Source organism: Sinocyclocheilus anshuiensis, unplaced genomic scaffold (assembly GCF_001515605.1).
Source record: "Sinocyclocheilus anshuiensis isolate Anshui unplaced genomic scaffold, SAMN03320099.WGS_v1.1 scaffold369, whole genome shotgun sequence".
Lineage (NCBI taxonomy): Eukaryota > Metazoa > Chordata > Actinopteri > Cypriniformes > Cyprinidae > Sinocyclocheilus > Sinocyclocheilus anshuiensis.
In genome coordinates, this window is record NW_015540935.1 from 1,352,123 (window position 1) to 1,379,797 (window position 27,675).

At 38.0% G+C, this 27,675-nt stretch overlaps 1 protein-coding gene across 1 annotated transcript in view; it reads right to left on the bottom strand.

Annotated features, from left to right (window-relative positions):
- Window positions 1-27,675, bottom strand: part of LOC107689544 (transcription factor HIVEP3-like) — a 43,424-nt gene that overhangs the window by 5,347 nt on the left and 10,402 nt on the right. Inside the window, exons 2-5 of the mRNA XM_016487566.1 lie at window positions 8,888-12,996; window positions 8,263-8,402; window positions 1,648-1,823; window positions 75-176 (exon numbers count right to left, since the gene is read on the bottom strand). Of these exons, the coding sequence (XP_016343052.1) occupies window positions 75-176; window positions 1,648-1,823; window positions 8,263-8,402; window positions 8,888-12,619 (4,150 nt within the window). The 5' untranslated portion in view covers window positions 12,620-12,996. The remainder of the gene's footprint in view (window positions 1-74; window positions 177-1,647; window positions 1,824-8,262; window positions 8,403-8,887; window positions 12,997-27,675) is intronic.

A 27,675-nucleotide genomic window follows, 5' to 3' on the forward strand; every position in this document is an offset into this window, starting at 1 on the left:
ATGATATTTAAAACAAATTACAATTTGAAGCCTTTTCCCAATCAAAAGTTCCTCAAAATGCTTTTCTTTCTCACCTCCTTCATCTGTTTCAAGCTCACACTGGACTGGTCCTGGAGCAGTTCCCTCTGGACACCTCTTCCCATGAGCCTTTGACTTCATATGTTTAGTTAGGTTCCCTAAGGAAAGCAGTTTCAACATGGGAACACAAAAGAAAATAAGAAGTGTATTTATATCATGTGCATCCCTGTGAGATTACAGGTGTAGACTTCACCATGTGCATATAAAAAACAACTGATCGATCTAGTGATTATAACATCTGTAATACAATAAAACCCCTATCTTTCTTGTGTTTACAACATTTCTGACTAAAACAGAAAGGTAGAGCGCATATTGTTGTGTTTGTCCTTTTCGTAAATTAGTTTACAAAAAATTAAGAATTGAGAAGAAACACATTGAATTAAATGTGAAATTTTGAAGCAAAAAGAGTGAAACAGTATTTTCTTGTAAAACATACTTCAATAATCTTTATTTACAACTTAAATAATTTTTACAGTGTACTGCTAATCCAGGGCAGTGGTGGACAGGAAGTATTTTTACTTCGTTACAATAGGGGAGACTGGGGGCAATTGTAACATTTTTTACTTTTTACGACTACTTAATGACGTCATCACGCTGGATCTGGGTCAGCGCCGGCGCCGCCACACGCTCGCGTCATGGTACTGTCATGAACGCGCGTCCACAAGTGACGCAGTAGTCGTTATTTTTGTTTTCTTTGCGCAAAAAAGTATTCTCGTAGCTTCGTAACTTTACAGTTCAACCACTGATGTCATCATCTTGGTACTTTTCTGGACCTTGAACGTAGTAGTTACCTTGCTGTCTATTGGAGGGTCAGAGAGCCCTCAGATTTCATCAAAAATATCTTAAATTGAGTTCCGAAGATGAACGAAGTTCTTATGGGTTTCGAACGACACGAGGGTGAGTAATTAATGACAGAATTTTCACTTTTGGGTGAACTAACCCTTTAAGTAAATTTTTTTTCAAGTATTTGTACTTTGAGTATTTTTATTTTGAGAAACATTTACTTTTACTTCACTACATTCCAAAGCGAAAATATCATACTTTTTACTCCACTACATTTCTTAAAAACATGTCGTTCCTTGTTATTTTGGAGAAATCGTCACCCGCTCCGAGACACGACAGTGGTGTCCGATTCTTTTCAATAAACCTGTTTAATCGGTTTGCAAATCGCACTGAACAATTCATTCATGAATTGGATTGAGCGCATTGCAGCTGTTCTCCAGTCGACAACTCACTGATTCAAATGATTCAGTCAGAGTGAGTCTCCAGTTAACAAATTACTGAATTCACAAGAACGGGAGCATGCGTGACTGATGGGGTGAAAAGTAAGTTACTAATGTTGAATTTTAGGATTTATATCTGTAAATGAAAATCATATATAGGTAGTCTTTTAGTTGTGCACTAACATACATAGAAGGGCTTTTAGAAGATTGTATTGACTTTTAATCTAATTAATAATTATAATAAAATATTATTAATGTCTATTAATAATATTACTGAAATTTAATACGGGCAGGTATGGACTAAAATTCACAGATCTCCATTCCTCAGCTGTGCAGCTTTCAGTACCTTTGGTTTTGAAGGCGAAGTTGCAGTGCTGGCAGACGTATGGCCGAGCGTCCGTGTGCAGCCGTATGTGTTTGCGCAGCATGCTGGGTTTCTTACAGCGTATTCCACACTCTTCACATACATATCTGCCCCTCCCGCGGCCGCGGACATACACATACTCCTCACTCGACCTGTAGCTGGAAAACACAACATAACAGCTGAAAGAACACACTGTGTGAACCTTCCCTGACCGATAACAGATGAACTACTAAAGGGTAGAATTACAGATAACCCAGAAATGTATTTCTTTTGTGGAAGGGAATAGAAATCATGGAGAATGGCAGGAGTAGTTATCATAATGGGGACTGGGGCTGTTAAACTTTAACAATGACAAAACAAGCATCACAGAAGTGTCAGAAACTCAGTAGTAATGTACCGAAAGGAAAAATCTTGGCCAAAGCTAAAAATTCTGGACACACTGGGCTGAAATCAAAACACAAATTTTGAATTACAGATATTGTTTAGAACAACTAACTGAACAAGTTGTATTAATTAAGATGTCAGATGTCATCGTCTCTTGCATGTCTTCTTGTGAGATCAATGTATAATCATTGATGACAAACTTGACGCATTGCATTGAGATTCGAGACATATGGCGGAGGGGAAATTTCTTTCCTCAAACAAAGCTATCTTATGGCTTCGCAAAGATTTGGAATATATCATACAAGCTACATGGACTACTTTTGTCATTTTTGGAGCTTGACAGTTCTCAAAACAGCACTCTGAAACCCTTCTAAACCATTCTGAGAAAGAACACTTTAGCATACTTCTTAAAAGAGTACTTATTATATATATGGGTTTTTTCGGGGCCGATACAATACCGATATTAGGGAGTAAAAAATATCCATATCGGCCGATATTCTTTTGTATATTATAGTACAGTACCAGTCAAAAGTTTGGACACTTTCCCATTTGAGGGTCCAAACATTTGACTGGTATTATATATAGAATACATTATATACATTTCCCTTGGAACTTAAATCAAAAATCCACTTCGCAGGGCACTTACGGCTGCCTGAACAAGAGACCTCCTTACTGAAGTGAAAGTGTTGACTGGTGTCACTACCTTGCGAACGCGCCGGCGGATCTCCACCAAATTCGGGGGATCCCTTCAGCTCGAAGAGCCCTCTTGAACGCCGCCCCCCGGGATCGCTTGATCGGTCGGTGCTGGACTGCGAATTTAACCACCCGTAACTCCCGAACCCTGGGGGCTATCAACGCGGGGGTGGTCTCATTCGAAAGCGGGCCTCTAGACGTACACTCGATTCGCGTTCTAGAGTATTCCTCGAGCTGAAGGGATCCCCCGAATTTGGTGCGGATTCTCCGCGCCGTTACGGAGATATGGCCGTTCAAAGTGGCCGTTCCATAGACTTAAGCTTTAAAGCCTTTCATCCAGATCACCAGTAGCAAACAATGGAGCACTCTCTGCTGGACAAACTAAGCAATTAAACGATTTCAAGCATTGTATCTGCGTTATATGTACTGTAAAAAAATGTTCATATCGGCGGCATATCGGCGGCATATTCGCCGATACCGATACTTATATCGGCCGATAATATAGGCAAAACGATATATCGGTCGGGCTCTACTTATTATACAAATAATATACTTAAGTGTGAACTAAATGTAATATTTTCAGACACTTTATTGCATGTTAATTGTAATTGTATTATAATTGTATTATAGTCTAATTGTATAAAAATTCAATTAGCTAGCCTAAAGTGGGACTTCTTTATATGTAACTTCATAACTACTTCTACTGTCTTTAAAATATGGTTAAAGTGTACTACTGAATGTACTGACAAGCATTTATGGAAACTAAAATGTCATTTCTAATGAAACTTGTGTGTCATGTATTTAAATATATTTGTAATGGAGAATTTGCAATTAAGTGCATTATACAGTTTTTTTTTTTTTTACTTTAAATGTAATATCAACACACTACAGTTAAAGCTATACTCAAGTACATGTGCTTTAGTATGTTAGTCTACACAAAATAAGTGTACTTTAAAGGCTGACAAAAGATTATTAAAACATTCTTTTAAAATGTACTTTAAAATAAAGCTTTTAATTTGACATTATTATAAAGGGCGCTTTTTAAAAATGTACTTAAGTGTGTTAAGAAACAGTCATGAAAGTGCACTTAAGTGCCTTTTCATTCGTTAAAATTGTTACCTGCAAGTAGAGTTTTTTATGTTTTTTTTTTTTTTTAAATGTACTTTTGTAAGATCTGAAGTACAATACAAGTGCACATTCAATAATTAATCACACTTATTTTTGTATTTCAAGTGATTACATGTGGGTTTGGTGATTAAATAATTGTAAAAAATGAACTTAAGTGTGTTAAAAAACAGTCATGGAAGTGCACTTAAGTGCTTTTTCATTCATTAAAATTGTTACCTGCAAGTATAGTTTTTTTCTGTTTTGTTTTTTAACTGTACTTTTGTAAGATCTGAAGTACAATACAAGTGCACATTCAATAATTAAGCACACTTATTTTTTGTATTTCAAGTGATTACATGTGGGTTTGGAGATTAAATTATGACAGATGCTGAATTCATAACCACATATTAGTATACTACTCTTACCATTTGTACCATATCTTTCTCTGGCAGGAATAGTAAGAGTAGTATGCTAGTATGCAGTTCCGAATTCAGCAAATATTTTCAACGTTTTGCGTGAACTAACCCTTTAACTGGCTGAAATGAGTGCAACAAAAAGGTGAATCATATCAGCAATACTAGTAATATTTATTCAATGTTAAACAAACAGAATGGAACAGAAAACAACACTTGTAGGTTGACATTGAAACTGGAAGTTCTCAACATCACCTCTAGGTTAATTAAAATAGTAGCGGAGCATAGCCTCTGGGCTGGAATACGTACATAAAGAGGCCTATACATTGATCTCACAAATCTGTGTGGGAGATCTGATCTCCAATCTATAGCACCTGCACGCTATGCTTTTAAAGCTACTCTTAAACAGCTTGATATGCTTGGCACAGTCCCTCTTTCAGACACCACGCGTGCATATATATCCATATACACCCCCTCCGCCTACTCACAGACACACACGGGTAGTCTGGCTGGGTATCCACCCTGTTTGTGTCCAGAAAGTCCCAAAACGGGGCCTCCACTTGACCTCAAACAGAGCGCCATTTATAATGTCAAGAACTAGGTCCCCCCTCCCTTTACCACCACCCCGGCTCAAACATGGGGTTCTTGAAATGCCGCTCTGTGCCCAGAGTACAGGCATCTGTGCCAGTCCAAACAGCTGAGAGGGGGGGAACCCTGGACCCGACCCGATGCTCATAACCAACAACATGAGTACAAATCAAGAACTGTGTGTCAGCTTTCTTAAAAATAACAGCCATAATAGAGTTCAATTTTGAGCGGTTTAGTGTTTTAGTTTTAGGCCATGCAGCTATTTAATTTGTGGTTGTATACAATATTTTCCCAAAGTAACAGACTACTGTTCTTCACACAGTAAAATGAAATTAATGTGATCCAACAACAAATGTCATTCCAAACATACACTACCTTTCAAAAGTTTGGGATCAGTACGAATTTAATGCTTTTTAAAGTCTCTTATGCTCATCAAGGCTGCATTTATTTGATCAAAAATACAGTAAAACAGTAATATTGTGAAGTATTATTTCAATTCTATTTTAATATGTTCAAATGTAATTTATTGCTGTGATCAAAGCTGAATTTTCACCATCATTACTCCAGTCTTCAGTGTCACATGATCCTTCAGAAATCATTCTGATATGCTGATTTATTATCAGTGTTGAAAACAGGTGTGCTACTTTTTTTTTTTCCAGGAATCTTCAATGAAAAGTTTAAAATATCAGCATTTATTCAAAATAGAAATCTTTTGTAAGAATATACACCACTGTTAAAAAAAATTTAGGGTCAGCACTTTTTTTTTTTTTTTGTAAATTGATAAAAAGTGATAGTAAAAACTTCTAAAAGCCACTCTCTCATGAACACGCGTTCGACAGTTAGCGGAAACTAGAGATTATGGTTTATAAAGTTTTAAATATGGATATTTTTCTTACACAAACACATTGATTTGCTTCAGGAGGCCTTTATTAACCCCCCTGAGCCCGTGGAGCACTTTTTTATGATGGATTGGCGGAGTTTATTGGGCTTCTATTGGATTATTGAATATCACCCATTCACTGCCGTTATAAAGCTTGGAAGAGCCAGGACATTTTTTAATATAACTCCGATTGTATTCGTCTGAAAGAAGAAAGTCATATACACCTAGGATAGCTTGAGGGTGAGTAAATCATGGGGTAATTTTCATTTCTGGGTGAAATATCCTTTTAAGAGTTGATAAATTGTGCAGAAACCACGTAATTAACCTCCACCTGAAACGCTGACTAAATTCATTTTCTAAACTTTCACGCAAAATCACTCCCCTCATACATAATTTTAAACCTCAGAGCTTCCATTTTAAGATTCACAAACCACCTTCAGTCTTTTCATTCTGAAGGGACAGAAATGTGTCCTAAATTTGGTTTTAACAGATTTAAAAATTATCATTATATGTGAATATTTTATTTTTAAAACCAGAAGCATAACATCATATCCTGTTCCTGTTCTATCTATCATATCCTGTTCCTATATTCTAATATAATATAAATATATTTTTAAATTCTAATATTTTTAAAGTATAATATAACCATGGCTTTATACTAACCACAATGTTCTGTGCAGTGAATTATTGACATTTTACTTTTGTACTTCAAACAGGAATGGTACTGTTTGGTTGCCTCTTAGAATCTGGATACTGAAGCAAATCCAGTTGAAAACCACTGCCGTAAATCTCTTAGATATTGGTTTTTCATTCATATAAAAACACCTCAAAATGTGAGTTTACTGCATCTTGGCCATCTCCATATGCCTTCAGCTTAATGAGCAAAATCATTGATGCAGTATGGTGTAAATGGGACTCTGTGGGGTTCCACAGGAAGTGACCGCCAGGCTAGGTAGTTTCCTGGCTCGGGCTGTGTAACAGACGGTCCGTGTTGGCTCTGACAACCAACCGATCTCCTGCAGCGGGGCAAGAACAACACTGCTCAAAATACTGACAAACTGGTGACAGAAAGCCACCATACTTACAGCATGAGCAGGGTGTACAGTGCAGTAACTACGACAGAAGTAAAAGACTCTAGCTTTCAGATGGATGATGAGAAGAGAAACACCACAGCTGCTGCATCTATGTCATTATTAAAAGCCAGATTTGAATTAAAATTGATACCTGCTTGCAAGGTATCAAAAATAAATGTTAGTTGTTTTTTTTGTTTTTTTCTCTCTCTAAATGAAATGGTGTATCTATGGAAGTGTGTTTACGCCACTGTATAAAAAATGTAAAAAACGCCACTGTGTAAAAAAAGGGAAATTGCAACATTTTATCTCATAATTCTGACTTTTTACTTGCAGTTGTGAGTTTACATCTCCCAAGTCTGACTTTATTTCTCAGAACTGTGACTTTTTTTTCTCACAATTGCGAGTTTGTATTTTGCAATTTCTTCTTTTTTCTCACAATTGTGAGTTTATATCTTGCAGTTCTGACTTTATAACTCACAATTTGCAGGGAAATGGGCTTCCATATATATCAGAGTTGGCCTTGTTGTTTTCATGATGAATCGCAAATTAGTATGCAAATATTTCAGTGACATTATCACTTGGTTTCATTATGTATGGCCGAATAAGCCTAACTTTAGTATTACATTTTGCAAGTACAATGTTTACAAAAAGCAAAAACAGACAGCACATAGATAGCATACATGAGGATTATGTATCTACAAAAAGTTTGAATCAAGGTTTGCTGAATTGCTTACAGAAAATTGTGAAAAAAGCAACAAAATATGTATTCATATACAATGCTGCATTGCAAACACTGTAGCTAAGATATATTGAAATCATCTACGGCCACATCCACACGAAGCCAGAGCTTTTCCTATCCGATCGAAAAAAAAATTCTGTAAACATGGCATCGTCTCAAGAAATATCTGCGTACACACGAAACCATTGAAACCGACTCAAAACGATGTAGTATACATGCCAGACCAGTATGTGGCGCTGTAATTCTGCCACAGAGATACACTAAAAACAGAGAAGAAGACTTGGAGCATGCACATAAACCTTGCATTTTTGCTTTAGTAATTTTTGATTGTGCTTTAGTAAAGTTAATAAGCTAGGTAGCTTCCGCAGCATGAACACAAGCATGTAGTCCGCCATTGTTGTTGTTGTTGCTGTTACGTGACGTAGCGGTGTCTGACTAGGGTCGAGATGTGGGGTGATGACATTATCATTTCACAAAATATACGGATTGGCTGTACACATGAAGACGCAAGGGTGTCGTTTTCAGATTTATCCACTCTGGGACCCTGTTTCAAAAAATAGCGGTTTCAGGCTCCCAAAACGCCGGATCCATCTGGACGAAACGTAGATACGATACAACATTTTTACGTATACAGCTAAACGCGGCTCTGTGTGGACGGGCTCTACATCATCACACTTTAACACTACATTTGTACAAGCGTTATATATTAGTATGACTTACCCTCCTTCACAAATCTGAACCCGTGAGCTGTATTTGGAGGTAGATAGTTGATCCTCCTTCTCCTCTGTTGTTTTCTTTTCTACCTCTTTCAACTCAGCTTGCTGGGTTTCTTTCGGTTCTGTGCACTGAGTGGCATGTACCTACACTCGAGAGAGACACGGGCAAGTTCACCAACCCTATTCCGGGTGCCCAGGGAGACAGAGATGGGGGGAAGTCTCATTCAACATTTTCCAGATAGCATTAGAACTGATTTACTTTTACGTTGTCATGTCAAGTGTAAGTTAAAACAAAACAAATACAAAAGACAAAAAGACTGGAATGTGGACTGATTAGATTAAAATACCTTTTAAATTACTAAAACACTCATATATATTTTAAAATACTGAGCTAAACAAACATAAGCCCCCAAGTTAATAAAATTAATGTCATCTAGCATATCAGTCATTCTCCCTGTTAGAAAATCAAGTTTAAAATGGTCAAGCTGTTTTGAGAACATGGTAGCTGGTTAAACAACTAATGACCAGCTTTGAGCAGCTAGGAACTAGCAACCATGTTCCAAAACGCAGCTGTAATTGTAAGAATTATCATGCATTGACTAGATAAATTCAAGAGTTGTTACATTTACCTCAGTTGTGTTAGGCTTTTGGGAGTCAGGTGTTTCTTGCTTCCTGTCAAGAGAGGGTGACATGTCCGCCATGGTGTAGATAAGTGCTGCATGTCTCTGCCTGCAGTGCAACAGGGCTAGCATATCCTTGCTTGTCAGGCCAGGAGGGTATGGGTTGCAGGTACTTGTACACCATGAGGAATAGACTGAGTTTTGTTGTTCACTCTGTATGGATGGATTGGGCTTTATGTAGTTTAGATAGCACCAGCTAAAATTAACGTTAGTGTTAAGAGTCGGAAATGATGGTTCTTTGTGTTCTATAGGGAAGATGACACTTTGCTCATCAAGTCTTTCTTCCTTCTTGCATTCGATCAAAACTTTATCATTTCCACTTTCATTTTCCTGACTGTCCATCTCCTCTTTCACTCGTTTTTGTTGTTGCTCACTTTCTGGGCTGAGCTCCTCACTGCTTCTGGGGGACAGCACACTTACTGATTTAGGTCCATCAGATATTGGTTGTTGGTCCATGATTTCAAACTTTGAGGCCACTGCAACTGAACTGACTCCAGAGCAGCAAGGATCCTGAGGACTTGAGGCAAATGTTTGTGAAACTGTAGTATAAATGGAGCCTGCATAATGTGGAAGATGTGAATTAAGTCGGACTGGAATTCTCTGGGCTGGTAAAGGTCTCAGTAGTTCTGGGTTTGAAGTAACATCAAAACCAATATTCTGATGGTGATAATGAGTGAGGTATGGTTGATTGACCCTTGTATCAGAATTCACCAATTCATTCTCCACTGGAATTTCAAGCTTGAGTCCTGTCGACATTGAAGAATAATGAGCTCTGGCAGCACCTGATGCACAAAGCAGACTTCCCAATGTTGAGGGCTGGTCAGTATGAAACTGCTGGGTATTTTCTGCTAAAACATGCTGTGATTGCATGATCTGCTTCTCACCAAATGAGTGAATAGTATTGCTTAACATCACACGATGGGTGGTGTTTAGGCTGTAGGAGGTGCCTGGGCTATAGCTGGGTGATGTGTTAGTCCTTTTAGTTGGAGAACTGGTGTTGAAGACTTTAGAAGATTGGTCTTCCTCCTCAGGTTCCCTCACTGCACTATGCCTCATTAGAAGGCATTTCCGCCGTTCTCTCCATCCTGCAGGGGTTCGATCTGGAGACAAACTACTGTAGTCAAATGACTTGCTGCGAGTTTCCGTAATAAGGTTAGCATGTTGAGGAACATAGGGTGCCTGCTCAGATGCTGAGCGCCTCATTTCTCGGTGAGAATTTGTAGGAATTGTTAAAGTATGAGTGGCTCTTGATCTCCTAGTTGGTGTCGTATCTGCATTACCTTTGCACGCCTCTTCAAATGATGTTGATCGACTGGAGGTATGAGTCACACAACTGTCTTGACTTGGGCTGTGAGGCAGGGACATTGATTCAAAGCTTGAGTCCCCTGATGACTGGGCAGCTTCTGCGAGACGAAGACGTTTCTTTTTAGGCGGTAACTTCTCAATTGGAAGTTGGGCCAAAGTTGGACTTCTTTGGGGCCACTGGAACTCACTGACCTTTTCAATTTCCTTCATTTTAGGAACAGTTGGAGGGGGTGATACTGCTATGGTGTTGGTGTTTGAATCTTCAGTGACCAAGATTTCTGGCACTTGGACATTGTGTTGGCGTACAAGTTTACGGAAGGAAGGTTTAGTTGCCTGCTGCTTTGATTGTGAGTAAGGAGAACAGTGAGAGACATCATGAGAGTGTGAGACCTCATCTGGTCCAGAGGTTTTTAAAGCACTATCATGTTTCTCAAATGAGCTAGTATGCTGTATGACAGATATTCCTTTCAAAGCACCTTCTGTACCATGTTCTTGACCCAATTCAATGGTCCCTTTAATAGGCTGTTCACAAGATGGTGTAGATCCTTTCAGTGGTATATAAGAAACAGAGGGTAAAGAAGGATCTTCAAGTTCAATACTTTCTTCTTTCCTTCTTTTTCTAAATGCAAAAGCACCAGGACGATTTGTGTGTGTTCTTGTGGGCTCTTCCACTTGACAGACTTGACTTTCGGTTTGTTGAGAAATGTGAACCGTGCAGCAGTGTTGTTTATGTGTTTGATATCTCTCCCAGTCATTAAAAACTATACCACATGCATCACACTCAAATGACTCTTGTTTCTGGCTGGGATCTGGCACTGAGGGATGAAATGGTGATCTGGAATAGGATTGTTCCTCCATGGTCATTTCAGCACCTATGGGCAATTCAATGGCAGGCTGTCGTCTTAGCATACCATGACGCCGATTCTGAACTGGCTGCTGGTCATCAAAGGATTGGCTAAGGCGAAGGCTACGAGACGTTTCAGACACATCACTAACACCTGCATCTGAGGGCATAGAGTGACTTCTTAGAAGAGGAGCAGTGGTGGTTGGGTCAGCTTGCTGGATACTAAGAGAATGGTGCTGAAATTTCTCACAAGGTACACCAAGAGTAATAGAACCACTGCTCTTTGCACTCAAATCTAATTCTTTTGGACTGTGAAGAAAGGACTCTTTAGAAGAGGTTGGCTTCACTTCTGTGCTGATTTTCCTAGAAAGTGAGAACCTTCTGGGTTTGACACTGTCAATCTTACTGGTGTCTACCACAGCCTCATTAATGGTGATGAGTTTAGTTATGTGGTCAATAACTTGCTTTTTAGGCACAGTGAATGGAATTCTTTTCCCTTCTTGCCCAGCAGGATTGTCATACTGTTCACGAGCAGTCCTTTGTAAATGGCCAAGGCGACCAAACTTTCCAAGGATGACCTCTGCATAGCTTTTGGCACTTGTGTTTGGTGGACTATCTTGAGAGACTTCCGTGCTCTCAGATCGAGAGAAATAGCCAGACTCTGTGCTACCTTTGCTATTTAGACCAAACGACGAGGATGCTTCATCAGATGATCCTATAGGTGTTCGTCTTCCTCTGCTAAGTCTCATTGCAAGTCTCTTTTTAACTGCATGGGAGTCTTCTATACCTTGTAACTGTCCCTCAGAACACTTTTCTAAGACATCTGACTTTTGAGTGGACATTCTTTGTTCTTCTAAAAAGGAAGATGGTTGGCTTTCTTCATCTGATTCTGTAAGTGGCTCCTCTGAACAACTTATACCTGGTCCCTCTGTTTCCGCAGTCAGACCAGCTTTCACCCTATGAGTGTGGGACTTTCTGTGTTTGTAAAGATTACTTTTAGTCTTGAAGGAGAACCCACATGGTGCACAGGGGTAAGGTCTCTCTCCAGTGTGGGATCGAATATGTTTCTGAAGCACGCTGGGCTTAGCACAAGCACGTCCACAGTATGAGCACACATATTTTCCGGGCTTTTGAGGTTTACGCTCACGTTTTTGTCTAGGTGTACCTTCCAGGGTCTCATCCGTGGAACAGGATGGTATAGCTGATACTTCTGAGGATGAACCACCAGATGGCATTTCACTAGGCTCCCTCATGTTAGAAACAAGACATCCAGAACTTCCAGATGCCCTCGGAGACATTTCCTGTTCAACAGTGTCTGTCTCCTGAGCAGTTTTCCTCTGTAATCTGATACGCTTTCTCTCAATATTAAGATGTTTTTGCTGTTGTGCATGTTGCTGCTGCTTGACAACCTTGTTCTGTTCATGATACTGCGGGACTGAATGTGGCTGGGGGCTGTCCACTGAAGTCTCATTCTGCTTTTCTAAACCTCCAGATTGCTCTCCTGTGGTCAACTGGCTATGCAAGGCCTCCATAAAATGGGATGAAAGCTTGAGGTACTGTTTATTCCAGACTGTATGAATGACCAATTAATTTATGACCATTCAGAGCATCGCATAATACTTTGTTCCATATAACATATGCATGGATTGTACATATCTGTCCCAACTGGAGCATTCTGTATACATTATTGCTTAATGTGAGAAGAACGTCTTCAAAAGGAATTATATGAAATACAACTACAATTTTTTTTCTTTTTTTCAGTTTTTCAGTTATAGGAAATTCTGCCTCTTCTGTTTCTTGTTCATTCTTGTCCTTGAAAATCCATGGCAACTATGTTTTTTCCACGAATGCTCTCAAGTCCCAGTATTCTGCAGGTGCTTTATGATGATCCACTTCAGAGATTTGAATTCTGGGAAATATCAGAAGACAACAAAATTAGTCACTGTCAATTCTATATTACAACTAAAACTTATAAAATACATTACACAACACACTTTATATTCGTGTGTGTAGCAATGCTCAAAACCTTCAGGCCACACAAAGCACTCACACAGATACATATGTGAACATTAGAAAGATGTCACCTGTCAGTTATAACAACAGATAGCAGTTATCAGCATGAGTTTGTACTTGGTATTTCCAACAATGCAGAAAGACGGGTATTGTTACAGGTTGCTTGGTACTAAAGTACCAACACTTTTGACATCATTGAATCACTAAATGAACTACATCTAATACAACTGTAGCTAACCTTCTTCCTGTTCAGTTGTAACAGTTGTTCACTTTGACTGTTAAAAGAAAACTGGTTAAAACAAACTGTCTAACTGGACTAAAAAGAACATAACAAGGCATTAGGGCTTCTATAAATATCTGTGTATGTGCAAATAAAAAGAGAGAAAAAAGAGGTCTAAGTAGAATGTATTGAAACAAACAGTGAAGACTATGGGCTTTTTGGTATTCTTAAATAAAATCACAATTTAAGAGAGCATTGATGCTTGTGAAAATAAATTCTGACACTGCTTTCCCTAGAACACAATAAGGAATTAGGCATCCCACTCACTGACCAGCTGGTATTGGCACCCACGCTTTGCTTTAGGGGGCGGTTAGGTGTGGAACCACAGGAGATCCTGCTGGTACATATCAAAATCACTGCCAACTATACATTCCAGCAGAATTATTGTGTGAATCCAACTAGTGTTCACAGACTTCCAATTATAGTGAAAACAGAACATATTGATGAGTTTATTAGTAAAGTATGCTGCATTGCGCATACATATTAGTGTAGTGTAGAGAATCTGACAGGTGACAATTACATTCAGTTAACCAAAATAATTGATTCAAGGAAAATTAACAAATACTCATTGAAACTCTAAACAGATCTGTGTGTTTTAACAAAACAATGCACTGTGGTTTGAAGAACTCAAATCAAAAAGGTTGAAACAATAAGATCTGAACCTCGGTTTTAACCTAAAAAAAGATAAAACTGCCTGGCTTTATTCACATGTCATTCTTTGTCTCACGGTTTGTTGGGTTTGATGAGGATATGTAGGTCGGACGGATAGTGTAGGAGGCCTAAAACATGGTGGTTGTCTGGACTTGGATGTGAGTCAAGCAAGTATTCATCTCTCTAGAACCACCTGTTCTGTCCTCCCACTCAAAAACACTGGCGACCTTGAATCTCAGACTGCAGTGGCACATCATAATGACTCATTTTAGATCGAATACAGTTCTATAACCGTTCCACAATTCTGTATTCAAACTACACACATTGTTTCTACAGAGAGGCCCGATCTGTCTTCTCTGAACTGCTTTTCCAAACATGTTCTTGATTAGGAGTCAGGATTAGAATTCAACTCGAAACACACAAAGCCGTCTTTTGAGGTAAACCCATAAAGTCTCTGCAGGTAATCAACTCAACCCATGATGATATCCTACATCACAGACAAAACGAACATTTAAAGGGATTGTGCCAGCAACAGGGAAGAACCAAAGGCACTGATTTGTACTGACTTTACGAGAACATGAAAACATTCAATATGTGGCAAAGAGAATCATCAAGCTGCACTGTACATGATCACTGGGCACCTGTGAGCATTCGAAAATATTTCATAACGAGGTCAGTGACGAGTCTTACCAAACCACAGCGTAACCCTGCCAGGCTCAGATGGTTCGAATCTGGGAATAAGACTTTGTCCACTCTGTCAAAACCACAAACACACAAAACATAAGCTTTACACTGTACTTAACCAAATCCAAAATATGTTGTTTAAATACATTTAAGATAGCTCGCCAATTTTCCCTCTCGCTCACTAATGGGCACCCAGTAGTGGTTCCTATGGCAACGGCCCTAAACCATGCAATGGCAGATGGAAGCAAAGCTGGAGGGCTAAATTTATCTCCCAGCATCCTCCCTGACTACTTTTTTTTTTTTAGCATACTTGCAATAAGGTTTTATTCTAGTAATGCCCATCCAGTCAATTCCCAGTGGAACATGGACAAAATTAAGTCTCTTCTACCTTATTTTCTTATTGAATATTTTGCTTTGCTCGGAAACACATTGCATCACATGAGTAAAAAGGACGGCAATTCAGTGTAATGAGCTGTAATGCAATGAAAGCATCCTTGCCAGAAGAAGATCGGGTCTGCTGAATACGCGTATAAATTGGAATGAAAAAAAAAGAGCTGAAACGGAAAAAGAGTTCAACTAACTGCACCCTCTGACTTAACAGTTGGGTTGTTAAATGTCGGTATACAAAAATACAATGATTAAAAGAAAAGTCTTTCCAATGAACAATCAGATATTTGTTCAATGTTCTGCCAGTGAAGCATGACATCCAGTTGGGATCCATAATGATGTTTTTGTCCAGCAACATCAAGAAGTCATTTCTTTATAATATGTTTATATTGTTTAGTAAAATATCTACATGTTCTATATAAGAAACATCTAGGTTACTTGTGTAACCCTCGTTCCCTGAAGGAGGGAACGGAGACGTTATGTCAGTCGTGACTGACGAATTGGGATCTCGCCCGAGAGCCCAATCACCTTCGAGTGTTAACTAAACAAGCCAATGACAGTTGGCGTGCATGTTTTGCCACGCGCACCCCGCCCCGCAGCGCACATCAGTTTTTCGCTGAGGAGCCGAGACTACGCGCCCCGGCCGTACAACGGTGGTACAGCAACTGTGGCGACGGAACGTAACGTCTCCGTTCCCTCCTTCAGGGAACGAGGGTTACACAAGTAACCTAGACGTTCCCTTTCAGTCAGTCACGTTCGACGTTACGTCAGTCGTGACTGACGAATTGGGATCCGTATGGAAAACGCCACTATTGCTGACCCCCTCCAGTGCCCTGCGGAAGCCGGCAAGTCCTTTTAGATATTTGCTCTTTTAGGAAAAAAGGAAACACTCTTTTAGAGAGAGCGCTGAAGCGCCCAGGGGAGGTCGCGGCGAGACCGCAGAATGGCAGCTGCAGCACGCTGAAGATGAGCAGCACTGAATGGCAACCCCCGCTGACGCGCCGTAACACCAACGCTAGGCTGTTTCTTTGCAGACACTCGCGGAGAATCGTCCTAGTAGAAGGCTCGGCTCCGAAGCGAAAAGCTGATGTGCGTTTGCACGCGCTCTCCTTTTATACCCGCGCTGCGGGGCGGGGTGCGCGTGGCGAAACACGCACGCCAACTGTCATTGGCTTGTTTAGTTAACACTCGAAGGGGATTGGGCTCTCGGGCGAGATCCCAGTTCGTCAGTCACGACTGACGTAACGTCGAACGTGACTGACTGAAAGGGAACAATAGCTTTTTTTTATTTTTCAGTCATTTAGATCATCGGTGATCATGTTAATACTGCATGAACAATGCTGTGTGATAATTTACACAAAATGTGTGCTTAATTGTATCGATGTATTCTTAATTGTAGGATGCAAATGAATGTGCACTTGTAATGTCCTTCAACTTAAGAGCATATTTTTAAAAAACTGCCACTTAAGTGTACTTAAATAGTTTTTCTTGACTCTTTTTTAAACTTAGAAAAAGTACACGTTGTAATACTGTCAGTTTCAGCTTTACTTTCAAGTACCTTTTTAATCATTTTTTGTAGTGCTTCAAACTACACTTATTTTGAGCATACTAAAGCACATGTACTTGATTATAAACTCTGGTGTGTTATTCAGTATTACATTTAAAGTTAATATATTTGAAAGGCAGTGAATTGCAGCTTCATCATTACAAATGTGTAAGTGTCAATAGAAGTGACATTACAGGATATTTTAGTTTACTATAAATGTCAGTACACATTGGAAAAGGTTGTACACTTCAACCATATGTCAAAGACAAGAGAATTAATTACGAAATTGCATATGAAGCTGTACTTAAGTCCTACTGAAGTGGGTCAAAAACCTTTCTAGTTATTTTTGAAATAACGTTTTGGGTTTTCCTTTTCCAATGTGGAGAGTCTGAGGGAAAAGACTTCAAGCAGACTTTCCCATTCAGCTTTCTGCTGTGCCCATCAGTCCTGAATCTGCACAAGATGGAAAGAATCAGGCCGTGGAAAAAAGGGGATCCAGTTAGAGAGTGGCTCTGGAGAACGTCCACATGTTACTGCCCAAACTTGCTGAAACGCCTCCGCTCCAGCTGAAATAAGACCAGGAATTCTGACATCACCACCGTTTTCTACTTATTTCCATTCACACAGTTTGAATGAAGCTGAAGCCCAGTGTGCAATACTGAAGGAAATTGGCTGGTCGGTGAGAAAGCAAACTTGAAACATTCTTGCTGAGAAGACCAGTTTAGACCACAATGAGTTTCAAAGGTGGTTTAGGGTGCTTTAGTACTTGTCTGGCTGTTTTTATGTCTTGGAATGCCCAATTTGATGTTGATTTGAATTGACAGGTTTGAGTCAAGGTAACAGCTACAATATTTCATACTGGGAATTTGTTTCAATGAATGGGAAAAGGAAGTGAGAAATTAAATTATGTAAATGGACAACACTTTCCTGTTTTAATATGGTTAAGAAAATCAATGACCACATGAAGGTAAAAATGCCCCCTAATAATATCAGGAAAAGCAGAAAACAATAGTTTAAGGTCTTCTCCTATTTAACTTTTACTCTTTTTTTTATTCCTTCCTTCCAACCTGGCTGGGGTACATTTGCCAAAAGCATTGTTAGCCAACTATGGTCGCAAGTTCAGTTGTTACCAACATAGTTCAATGATTCTGTGTTTCCCGAAACCATAGTTCAAATGAACGTTCACAGCATCGCAAACTTACATGGTAGGAACTACAGCTCTCGACCTGTGGTTGGAAACATAGTTTCTTGTTAGTAAGACTTTTGGATTTAAATAGATTGTGCTCTTGGGAACAATAAGCAAGCAAACATGCATTACATTGCATTTCTTTCATTCTATTTGAATGTGTTTCAATCTATATATTTTAGTGTGTCAACAATCAGCAGTGTTTTTAAAGAGTGTGCATGTGCATAAATGCATAAGGGAACCTGAAGTATGATGTAAAAGAGAATCCACAACGAATCAATCATAAAATAATGCAAAACGACAGGGGAAAAAAAATAGTGAAGCTAGTCATCAGGTGCAGAGTTCGTTATAGCAGTATCTCAGACATCTAGAATCAGTTAATTAGCATTAGTTACGATTTCACCACTTGCGTGTGATTGTGTAACATCATTCCTATATTGTTGAACCAATGTGGTTCAAACTATGGAGGTGCCACTATGTTACTATGGTTTTGGGAAACAATCATGACTAGTTGGTTAGTTTCTCCAATGATGCATTGTACTATGGTAGTTAAGCAGTGAGTTACATTACAGTACATACATTGTACAGGAAATTACCCTGGGTCAGTTAGGGCTGTCACAACAATGCTTATATAAAACAGAGGCAGCAAATGAGCCCTTCTGCCTCTGAGGCAGTGATAAAACCGACAGTATCTGTCTCCTGCAGCCAGGGCCAGAGCAGACAAAACTGTCTGGGTATTTACTTTGCTGAAATCTAAGACATACAGAACAGGAACAAGGAATCAGTCAGTAAATGATGATTGGTGTGGTACAACTATGACAAGGGATGGCCTTCTAACAACTATAATCTTCTATGTGGACAAGCAAATCTAGATATTTTAAAGCCAAAGTATCAAACTGTTGGAAAGTATAAAACATCCACATCACATGATTCTATGATGTAGAACTGCCTGAGTGTGTGAATTATGGTGATTATTTTTAACACTGCTGTTTAGGGTACAAGCTTTGGAAAATATTCAGGGTGATGCAGGTGGACACCTGACAGTCTCCTGGACCATAGACAACAATATTGGCAGTAAGTATTTAGTAAAGACATGGTTCTATGTAACTGTCCTGAGAAACACTTACCTTTTTCAATGACATGGTGCTGGTTCTTTTGCTTGAGCTGAAACTAAAGTAGGGGAACTACAAACCTCTCTGAATGATGATGTAACTGCACTGATGATTATGTTAATACACAACCTGTTCATAAACAAACATAGCACATAGCATACAAACATAGCATGGTCTTAATTTACTCCATATTTAAACTTTTTAGTGTGTTCATGCCATCACAAAGCTACTTTTCATAGCTCAGCTAGAGCCACTGTGTAACACAACAAACACAAGAATAGGATGTCTGTCAACTGGACATATGTTGCGTCACTACATCAGGCATTTCCAGTTTAGACAGCTCCAGTTTTGTTTGTCATTTGGTGCAACCATACCAGCAGCAGCACACTGTCAGTGGAAAGGGGACATGGGGTACCTCAGGGATCTGTCCAGGGCCCTTTTGTTTTTACACATTAGATTACAGCAACAATACTTGCTTTCACAGATTAAACTCTGTAAATTACTGTAGAATTTTGGATTCTGGTAAATACACCATATGTGCTGTTCACACAGGTTTTGAAATACTATTCACACATCAGCAACAAAATACCAGTAAACACTGTGATGTGAGAACGTTTTTATGACTTACAAGTGATAGAGCCATTCACACATAACACATTTTTTACCTTTAAAAATGCAAGATGCTGGACTACAGTCTCTTTAAATAATAAGGCAGGGTCTCTGCGCCAAAGGAGAAAACTATGGGTTCAATGTCACCTGCAAAACAGCGAGAGACAGTCAGTCACACAGTCTAAACCAGAGGCTAAATATACACCTTAACATAATAAATCTGCTATTAACATACTGAACTGTCTTTTTATAAACCACCAAAAAAGGCAAAAGTTTGGACACACCTGCTCATTCTTAATTACTAACATTTTCATCTACCATGTAGAATAGTAAAGTCAAAACTATGAATTAACACAAAGACATCTGTGCAGCACAGGACTGCATGAATTATTAAGAAACATGCATGAAAGAGAAAATGAAGTGCAGGACATGCTTCCACAATCCCGAATTCAGTTGTCTTTCACAGATTTATGTGGCAGAACAGTCAGATACACATAAAATTGTCAAAATACCTGTCTTACGTAGTACTCATGTAAACACAGTTGGTAATGACTTAAGTTAACTTAAGACGTGTGTATCAATATATTGGATCAATGCATTAAGTCTTAAAGTGACAGTAGCCTAATACACCTGCTGCTATATTAGGGCTGCAACAAGCAATTATTTTGATAATTGATTAATCTAACGATTAGTAGAATGATTAATTAAATAATTGTCTATTATTTAACTGATTAATCAGTTGGCCTTGATCAGTTATTCATGCAATTTGTTAAAATACTGAGTTATACATATTCTATACAGTACATTTTCATATACATATAGAGCTGCTTTATAGTAAATTGAATTGAATGAATTCTAACTGAAAGCGATATTGACGCTGTTATTTTTATGTTTAATACTGTAAAGCTGCTTGCTTTAAAGCAGTTTATTGCATAACGTGTAAATAAACATGACATGCCGTTACTGGAGTGCAGATTGCAGAGCATTTTTTTGTTTGTAGTTTTATAAATCACTGTACTGGTACGGTTTGGTTTGCAGTTCTCGTAAGTGTGTCTTCTTTTATTGGACTGCAGCCGGGAGAGCTGAATTACAGTCTTGTGCTACAGCGCCACACTGGTCAAAAATCATTATCGCAGGTCCTTACATTAGGTCATATGAGATCAAACTACTATTTGACAACAAACATTTGACTTTTTTTTTTTTTTATTGTGGACGTTGTTGATAGTGTCGACTAATAATTTCAGCCCTACTATCTATGCCATTAATCTTAATAAAAAAGAATGAAAATCGCTCACTGCTCGACTGAATAACATTTGTAGCTTTAATAAGAAACTGTGTTTATTTAATTCATACAATGGAGACTATACAGTGCTTTACGTTTACATTTTATTATTCAGTTACTTACTTGAATGCTACTGTAAAATAGAATATTTACTGAAAAACTTAAAGCACTGTTTACTTAATTTGAATCTTTCTTATATTGTATTTGTTGTGTTGTTTGTAATTCTTTCACTTTTAGAAAAAAAAAACGGTAAAAAAACTATCACTGGGGCGCAGTACCTTTTCAAAACATTCTAATATGTACCATTAGGTACTAATATGTACACTGAGAGACTAATATGCACCTTTAAAATACTAATACGCACCCTTTATGGGTAAATAAGGTACAAAGGTATACCTTTTCAAAAGGTACTGCCCCAGTGACAGCTTTCGAACCTATTTCTTTTCTGAGTGTTAAATTATCATGTATGCTTGACAGTTGAAAATTAGCATCATTCTCTTGTCCAAGACAATCAAGAACACAAATTCAGGAAAATGTGTCAGACTTTTTTACTGGTAATGTATGTCACAGCAGTGTAGGATTTTAAAGCATATGTGTGTTTGTTTAAGAGTGTGAGAGGGTACGTGTGTGCCATGTATTCACAATAAATGAGGGTCTTTCATTTCCCTATGAGCATCCAGAGGGGCACCTGAGAGGGGTTAAAAAAACTACCACGTCTAGGGTGGGGACCAGTCACACTCCTTGTCCATAAACCCACAGACATACACTAAAACATGGAAATATGTACACACACGCACACACAAACAGCCTTAAACCTGAGGCAATGATGGACTTCCCAGCATGTAACAAGAAAACCATAGTCTGGACCACTACTTCAAATAAAACTGCGCTCTGAAAAAAAGTCAAGTACAGAAGCACACGCAGGGAACCCTTCACTTCAAACACTTATCTGTAGCCACAACATACCTTGTGGTGAGGCTTTTCTGGAAGATGTGTTATTAACTGTAAAAACAACACTGTTTACACAGTATCTAACACTGCCAATATTTGTCAAATAGTAATAAAGTCTGTCTCGGAAAAGGTGGGCTCAGCATATTATTGTCACTGCTGTTAAAATGCTGTGACAGCACAGGATCACACGTTTGGAACATGGCAGATTAAACCAAGATGGATCAAACCATCTGCATCCAACTAGAGAGGGCTGAAGAAAATTCGTCACATATGAGTCACCTTACTTCCAGTAAAGAGTCTCACTGAGCACCCTAACAGTCTCATTCCTGACTTACCACTCCATATTACTGTTTCTTGTGTTGCTTACTGGAAAAGCCCTGATTATTTTACCAAAAGATGCTCAGCATCTTTATAGTGTATTAAGTTATAGCACCAAAGCTGACATGTAGGATGGAAATCACAAAAAAATTTTTGAAAAAGTAATAAAACACTTATAAATGGTAGTTCACTGAGGAGACTGAGAGGTTTTGAAACAGAGAATAAGGGAAAAAATACAGAAGAGGAAAAAGGGCAGTCACTTATTCCATTCAAAATGAGTGGGTGATGTTTTATAATTGATTTTAAAGATAAAAAGAAAATATTTACACATTTTGAGAAAAATCTAAAGAAAATCCATCTTCCACGCATAGCATACATACAAGCATACATCAATCATACAATACAATACAATAACAGTTTCATACTATAGAGTACGATTTCCAAGACAAAGTGCAGCTCTATTCACCAAACTTTCCTAATCTAGCTCTATCTTCTAGTACACAAATATAGACATCATGGACATGTGCGGATCACCTACAAGTGTTGTCTTTAAAGCAACTGTTGCATAACTGCTTGAAGTGAAATGAAAGCAATTTATGTGATGCGATTCATAAAAACATAAAAGTAAAATAACATTGGGGTCTATAGGCAGCTGCTAATGCACTAGTTAACCACCACATGGTAGTCGTTAGAAATTGTCTGAACGTGCTCTACAGGCTCAACCTGAAATTTGACACTACAGTCACTGAAGCTGCTTGATGCACAAACCAGGCTCCCTTGAATACGTACAAATTGCTTCTTCGATGTTTTGCAACACATTCAAAGTGAAAAAGCATGTTCAGTTTTATCCAAAACAGATCAATGTGAATCTGCCAACGTTTTATTACGCTGGCTGTTGTCCGGAAATGAGATGTCTGGTGAGTGGTGCTAAAAGGTTAATGCTCTATTGTACCACCTACACTGAAACATAAATCTAACCAACAATGTTAACAAAAGCAAACATGAAATAAAAATGCATTTGCCGAAGCAACCATGACATTTTAGCTTGATTCCAGAAGTCTTTGACTTCTTCTATTGCAAGTGCAATGCTGTACCAGGTGCACTAACGAGCAAGTTTACCGCACCAGAAAAGCCGTACACACAGAGCTGGTTATGTGATGCAAATGTTAAAATGTATTAGAACATGAGAATAAGTCTTTAGTAATCAAGAATCTGCCCATAATCATAATTTGCATGAAAAGTTGTTGGTGTTTTACTGTCACTAGTGTTTATTTAGCCAGAAACTGCAGTGAATTGTAAGCATAGGAACATTTTTGGAGTTTTCCAAAAATGAAGGTAAAGGAATGTTTTTACAATGAGCCTTCTTTGAGAGCAAAGAAAATAGTGAGGGAGTAGAGGGTTTTATTATGAAAGGGACTACGTTTCGCCCCATGAGAGCAGCCCAGGCAAACAGATCAGTTCTGATAGCAAGGTGACATCATGCGGAGAGGGACCGGACATATGTTCTCTCATTTCACCCACACTGAATCAAGAGACAGGCTATGGCACACATCCAAATCCCTGCTGCCCTGAAATCTATAGCATTCATAGTATGAGAGATAGATAGATTAGGGTGGGTGATGGGGCTTTGATATGTGCAGATAAGTACAGTCATGAATACTATAATTGTTTGAACCTTTTTTGTTTTAGAAATAGCACACTATTGTTAATCCAACAGGCATGACCAATATGCTTATCATTTACTTATTTTTAAGTATTTAAGCAACCATAAGTCAATGAAGAAGATGATTTCTGTTAATAAAATAACACAACAGGAAAAGTGGGAGTGCACATTCTTTTTGCATTTCCTTCTGCCTAACTGGCTGTCCTGTCCACAGCAGAGAGAAAGTCAGAGGAAAAGGGAAGATAAATATACTGTGAAAGCTTTACGATTACATATTGCCAGGTCAAGCCCCCTGTACACTTGTCAGCGTTGCTCCAGGTTCCAAACAGGATGTGCTTCAGCACCATGGACAGGGGCAAAGCAGGCAGGCCAAGGACACAACATGCACATTAAACCACTCATCCCTGATCACAACAACAAGACAAGGAGCACCAGACATCCCACTTCAGTTTGGACAAAGACGAGGGCATTTTGAATGAGGACCTCAGATCCTCTTGATTCATCTTTCTTTACTCTTAGACAAACTTCTCCTACCACAACAATGCAAAAATAAGACAGATGAAAGAACTAATCCAGCAGCAGTAGCTAGTCCTCAAAGTGGTCTGGACTAATATTCTGCATTAAATGCATGTTAAGGCAAAGGCAGGAAGGTGAAGAGATACCCTGATAAGCCAACAGTGAGATATAGAAATTAAACACTTTGTAGATAAACTTCTAATCTAGTCTAGCAGATACATTTCTTCTTGAGGTATAATAGAACAGAATATTGTTAACCTGTAAAACTTGAAAAGTGCACTACCATCTTGTCCCAAACTGTGATCTATGCTTGTGGTTCTCCTCAGAGTTCATATTTTGGTGACGTAATGCCACGTAGAGTGTAGCAGAAGCCCGATGTGAAACCAATTTCAATGTTGGCTCAACAAATATCGCATCAAGGGCTCCAAAGAGTGGCTCCAAGATTCGCCTCTCTGCCGCCCCCACCACTTCTGGAGTGCCCATGTGATGGTACCACAGGTTGATCGGCAGGGCCGTGGACGTCATTCTGAGGGGCAGTGGCCGAAATCACTGGCGGTGGGGCAGTTATTGCTCAGCCTTATATATGTATATGTATACTTAAGTCGCTGGGGTATATTTGTAGCAATAGCCAAAAATACATTGCATATGTCAGAATTATTGATTTTTCTTTTATGCCAAGAATCATTAGGATATTAAGTAAAGATCATGTTCCATGAAGATATTTTGTAAATTACCTACTGTAAATATATTAAAACTTAATTTTTGATTAGTAATATGCATTTCTAAGAACTTCATTTGGACAATTTTAAAGGCGATTTTCTCAATATTTAGATTTTTTAGCACCCTCAGATTCCAGATTTTCAAATAGTTGTATCTCGGCCAAATATTGTGCTATCCTAACAAACCATACATCAGTGGAAAGCTTATTTATTACAAATACTATAAGATATACAAATCTCAATTTTGAAAAATTGACACTTATGACTGGTTTTGTGGTCCAGGGTCACATTTTTGTCTTTGACATTTTGTATTTTAAGGGGATTTTTCGGTACTAAATGTTTACTAAATATTTACTCTAAATGATGCCCCATGGTGTAACCACTACATGGCTGTATAGCCCTATATTTAAATAAATAAACAGGGCTGTATATTCCCTAGTTGCTGGGAACATTGTTTTTACACATAATTACTTACTTGTATTAGATTATGTATTTGGATATATACAGTATTTAGACTATTAAAGACTACTTTTTGTAAAAGTTGACATTTAAAGGTTGATTTGAAGTGTCATTTTTTGCATTATTATTGCGGTCAAATGTGAACACAGGGAACACATTTTGTTACTCATACTAGCTACATATAATAACTTGATCAGTCACACAAAAGTAATCAAAATAAATATTGACTCGACCAGGGTGACATTCAAAAATATATTACTGAGTGTTTATGTACCATATCAACAGAGACGTGATCTGTCTGGGAATCTTTGACGCCACTACCATGTGCGTCTGGGTCTCATTCCGTACTGAAATGTTTGGAGCACACTCGCAATATATCCGCTCAAGCGAGTGAACATCAAAATAAAAGACCTCCATTACCATAACACAAATGAAACCCAAGATCCAAAAATTAAATACCACACAAAAAAATATCAAAAATAAACAATAAATAAATAATTTAAGGACCATAAAAAGTTAAAAAAAAAATAATAAAGTAGACAATATAAAACAAAATCCTTAGCACTCCCACCAAATCATGAGTGCAAATTTCACACCAAATGTACAAGCACAAATGATTTCAATGAAGCTCTCTAAACTGCACATATAATATCTTATTTACATCGTGTCTAGGTGTGGAGTTTAGCATTGAGTGAATTCTGACTGTCTCATGCTGAATGCGTGAGAGTTGGCAGCCCTGTACCTCCTGTACCTGAGACTCAAGGTTCCAGAAAACTTGTCAAAATAAAAGTTCAGTTTAACTTGAAGAAATTATAACAGAAATACATTACTATTGTACAGTAGAATGTACTTAACTGTACTTCCTCTAATAATAATAATAATAATAACATTTAAACACAGAAACATAAAAGGACTTCGCTACAACCCGCCAGTTCAGACTAAACTGAAAAAAATTATAAATATATTAAAACAGAATATAACAGAAATATTTTACTATCACACAATAGAATGTATTTCTCAAAGTAAAGTAAATTCTTCAAAATAATTTCTGTTACATTAAAAAATATCAACTGAATTGTTAATTTTATCAATTGATTTGATTATTAATAGTAAAATTGTATTGGACATTACAATAGTTTTAAATTCTATGTTCTCTTGACAGTAAAATAAGCCACAATAAACCTATCTAAAGGAACCACAAGAATCTTAAAAAATACAGTGATACAGATTTTTTTAGTCATTCTGCCAAGCATGAATATCAAATGTGTTTATTAACTTGCAAACTTCAAATTGCAAGACATGAGAAAACGTGGTGGCTATTATGAGGGGCTTTCAAATTATAAAAAAATTAACTTTTTTTTAGTTTTTTAAACATGTCTGTCAAATGTAAGGGCTTAATTGCAGGGTACAATGTTTTAAGAATGATGACCTTGATTACTCTTTCAGTTACCTATCAGAACTACAGTTTCCTTGTGCTATCCTAACAAACCATACATCAGTGGAAAGCTTATTTATTACAAATACTATAAGATATACAAATCTCAATTTTGAAAAATTGACACTTATGACTGGTTTTGTGGTCCAGGGTCACATTTTTGTCTTTGACATTTTGTATTTTAAGGGGATTTTTCGGTACTAAATGTTTACTAAATATTTACTCTAAATGATGCCCCATGGTGTAACCACTACATGGCTGTATAGCCCTATATTTAAATAAATAAACAGGGCTGTATATTCCCTAGTTGCTGGGAACATTGTTTTTACACATAATTACTTACTTGTATTAGATTATGTATTTGGATATATACAGTATTTAGACTATTAAAGACTACTTTTTGTAAAAGTTGATATTTAAAGGTTGATTTGAGTGTCAGTTTTTGCATTATTATTGCAGTCAGATATTCAATTCAATTCAATTCATGTTTATTTGTATAGCGCCTTTTACAATACAAATCGTTGCAAAGTAGCTGTACAATATATGTTTCTACAATGTATTTAGTAGTAGCTTATCAGTGGTGACTATGTCAGTAAATGTACATATGGCAGACATGTACGGAAAAATAAATTAAAGACGTAATCAAACAGACGATGAACACTATTAACATCAATTATTATATGATGCAATCAAACCAAACAAAATTTGGTAGTTCTGTATGTTGTTTCAGGGTTGGCATCATCTGAGGTCCTCTGAGGGGTTGGCATCATCTCTTCT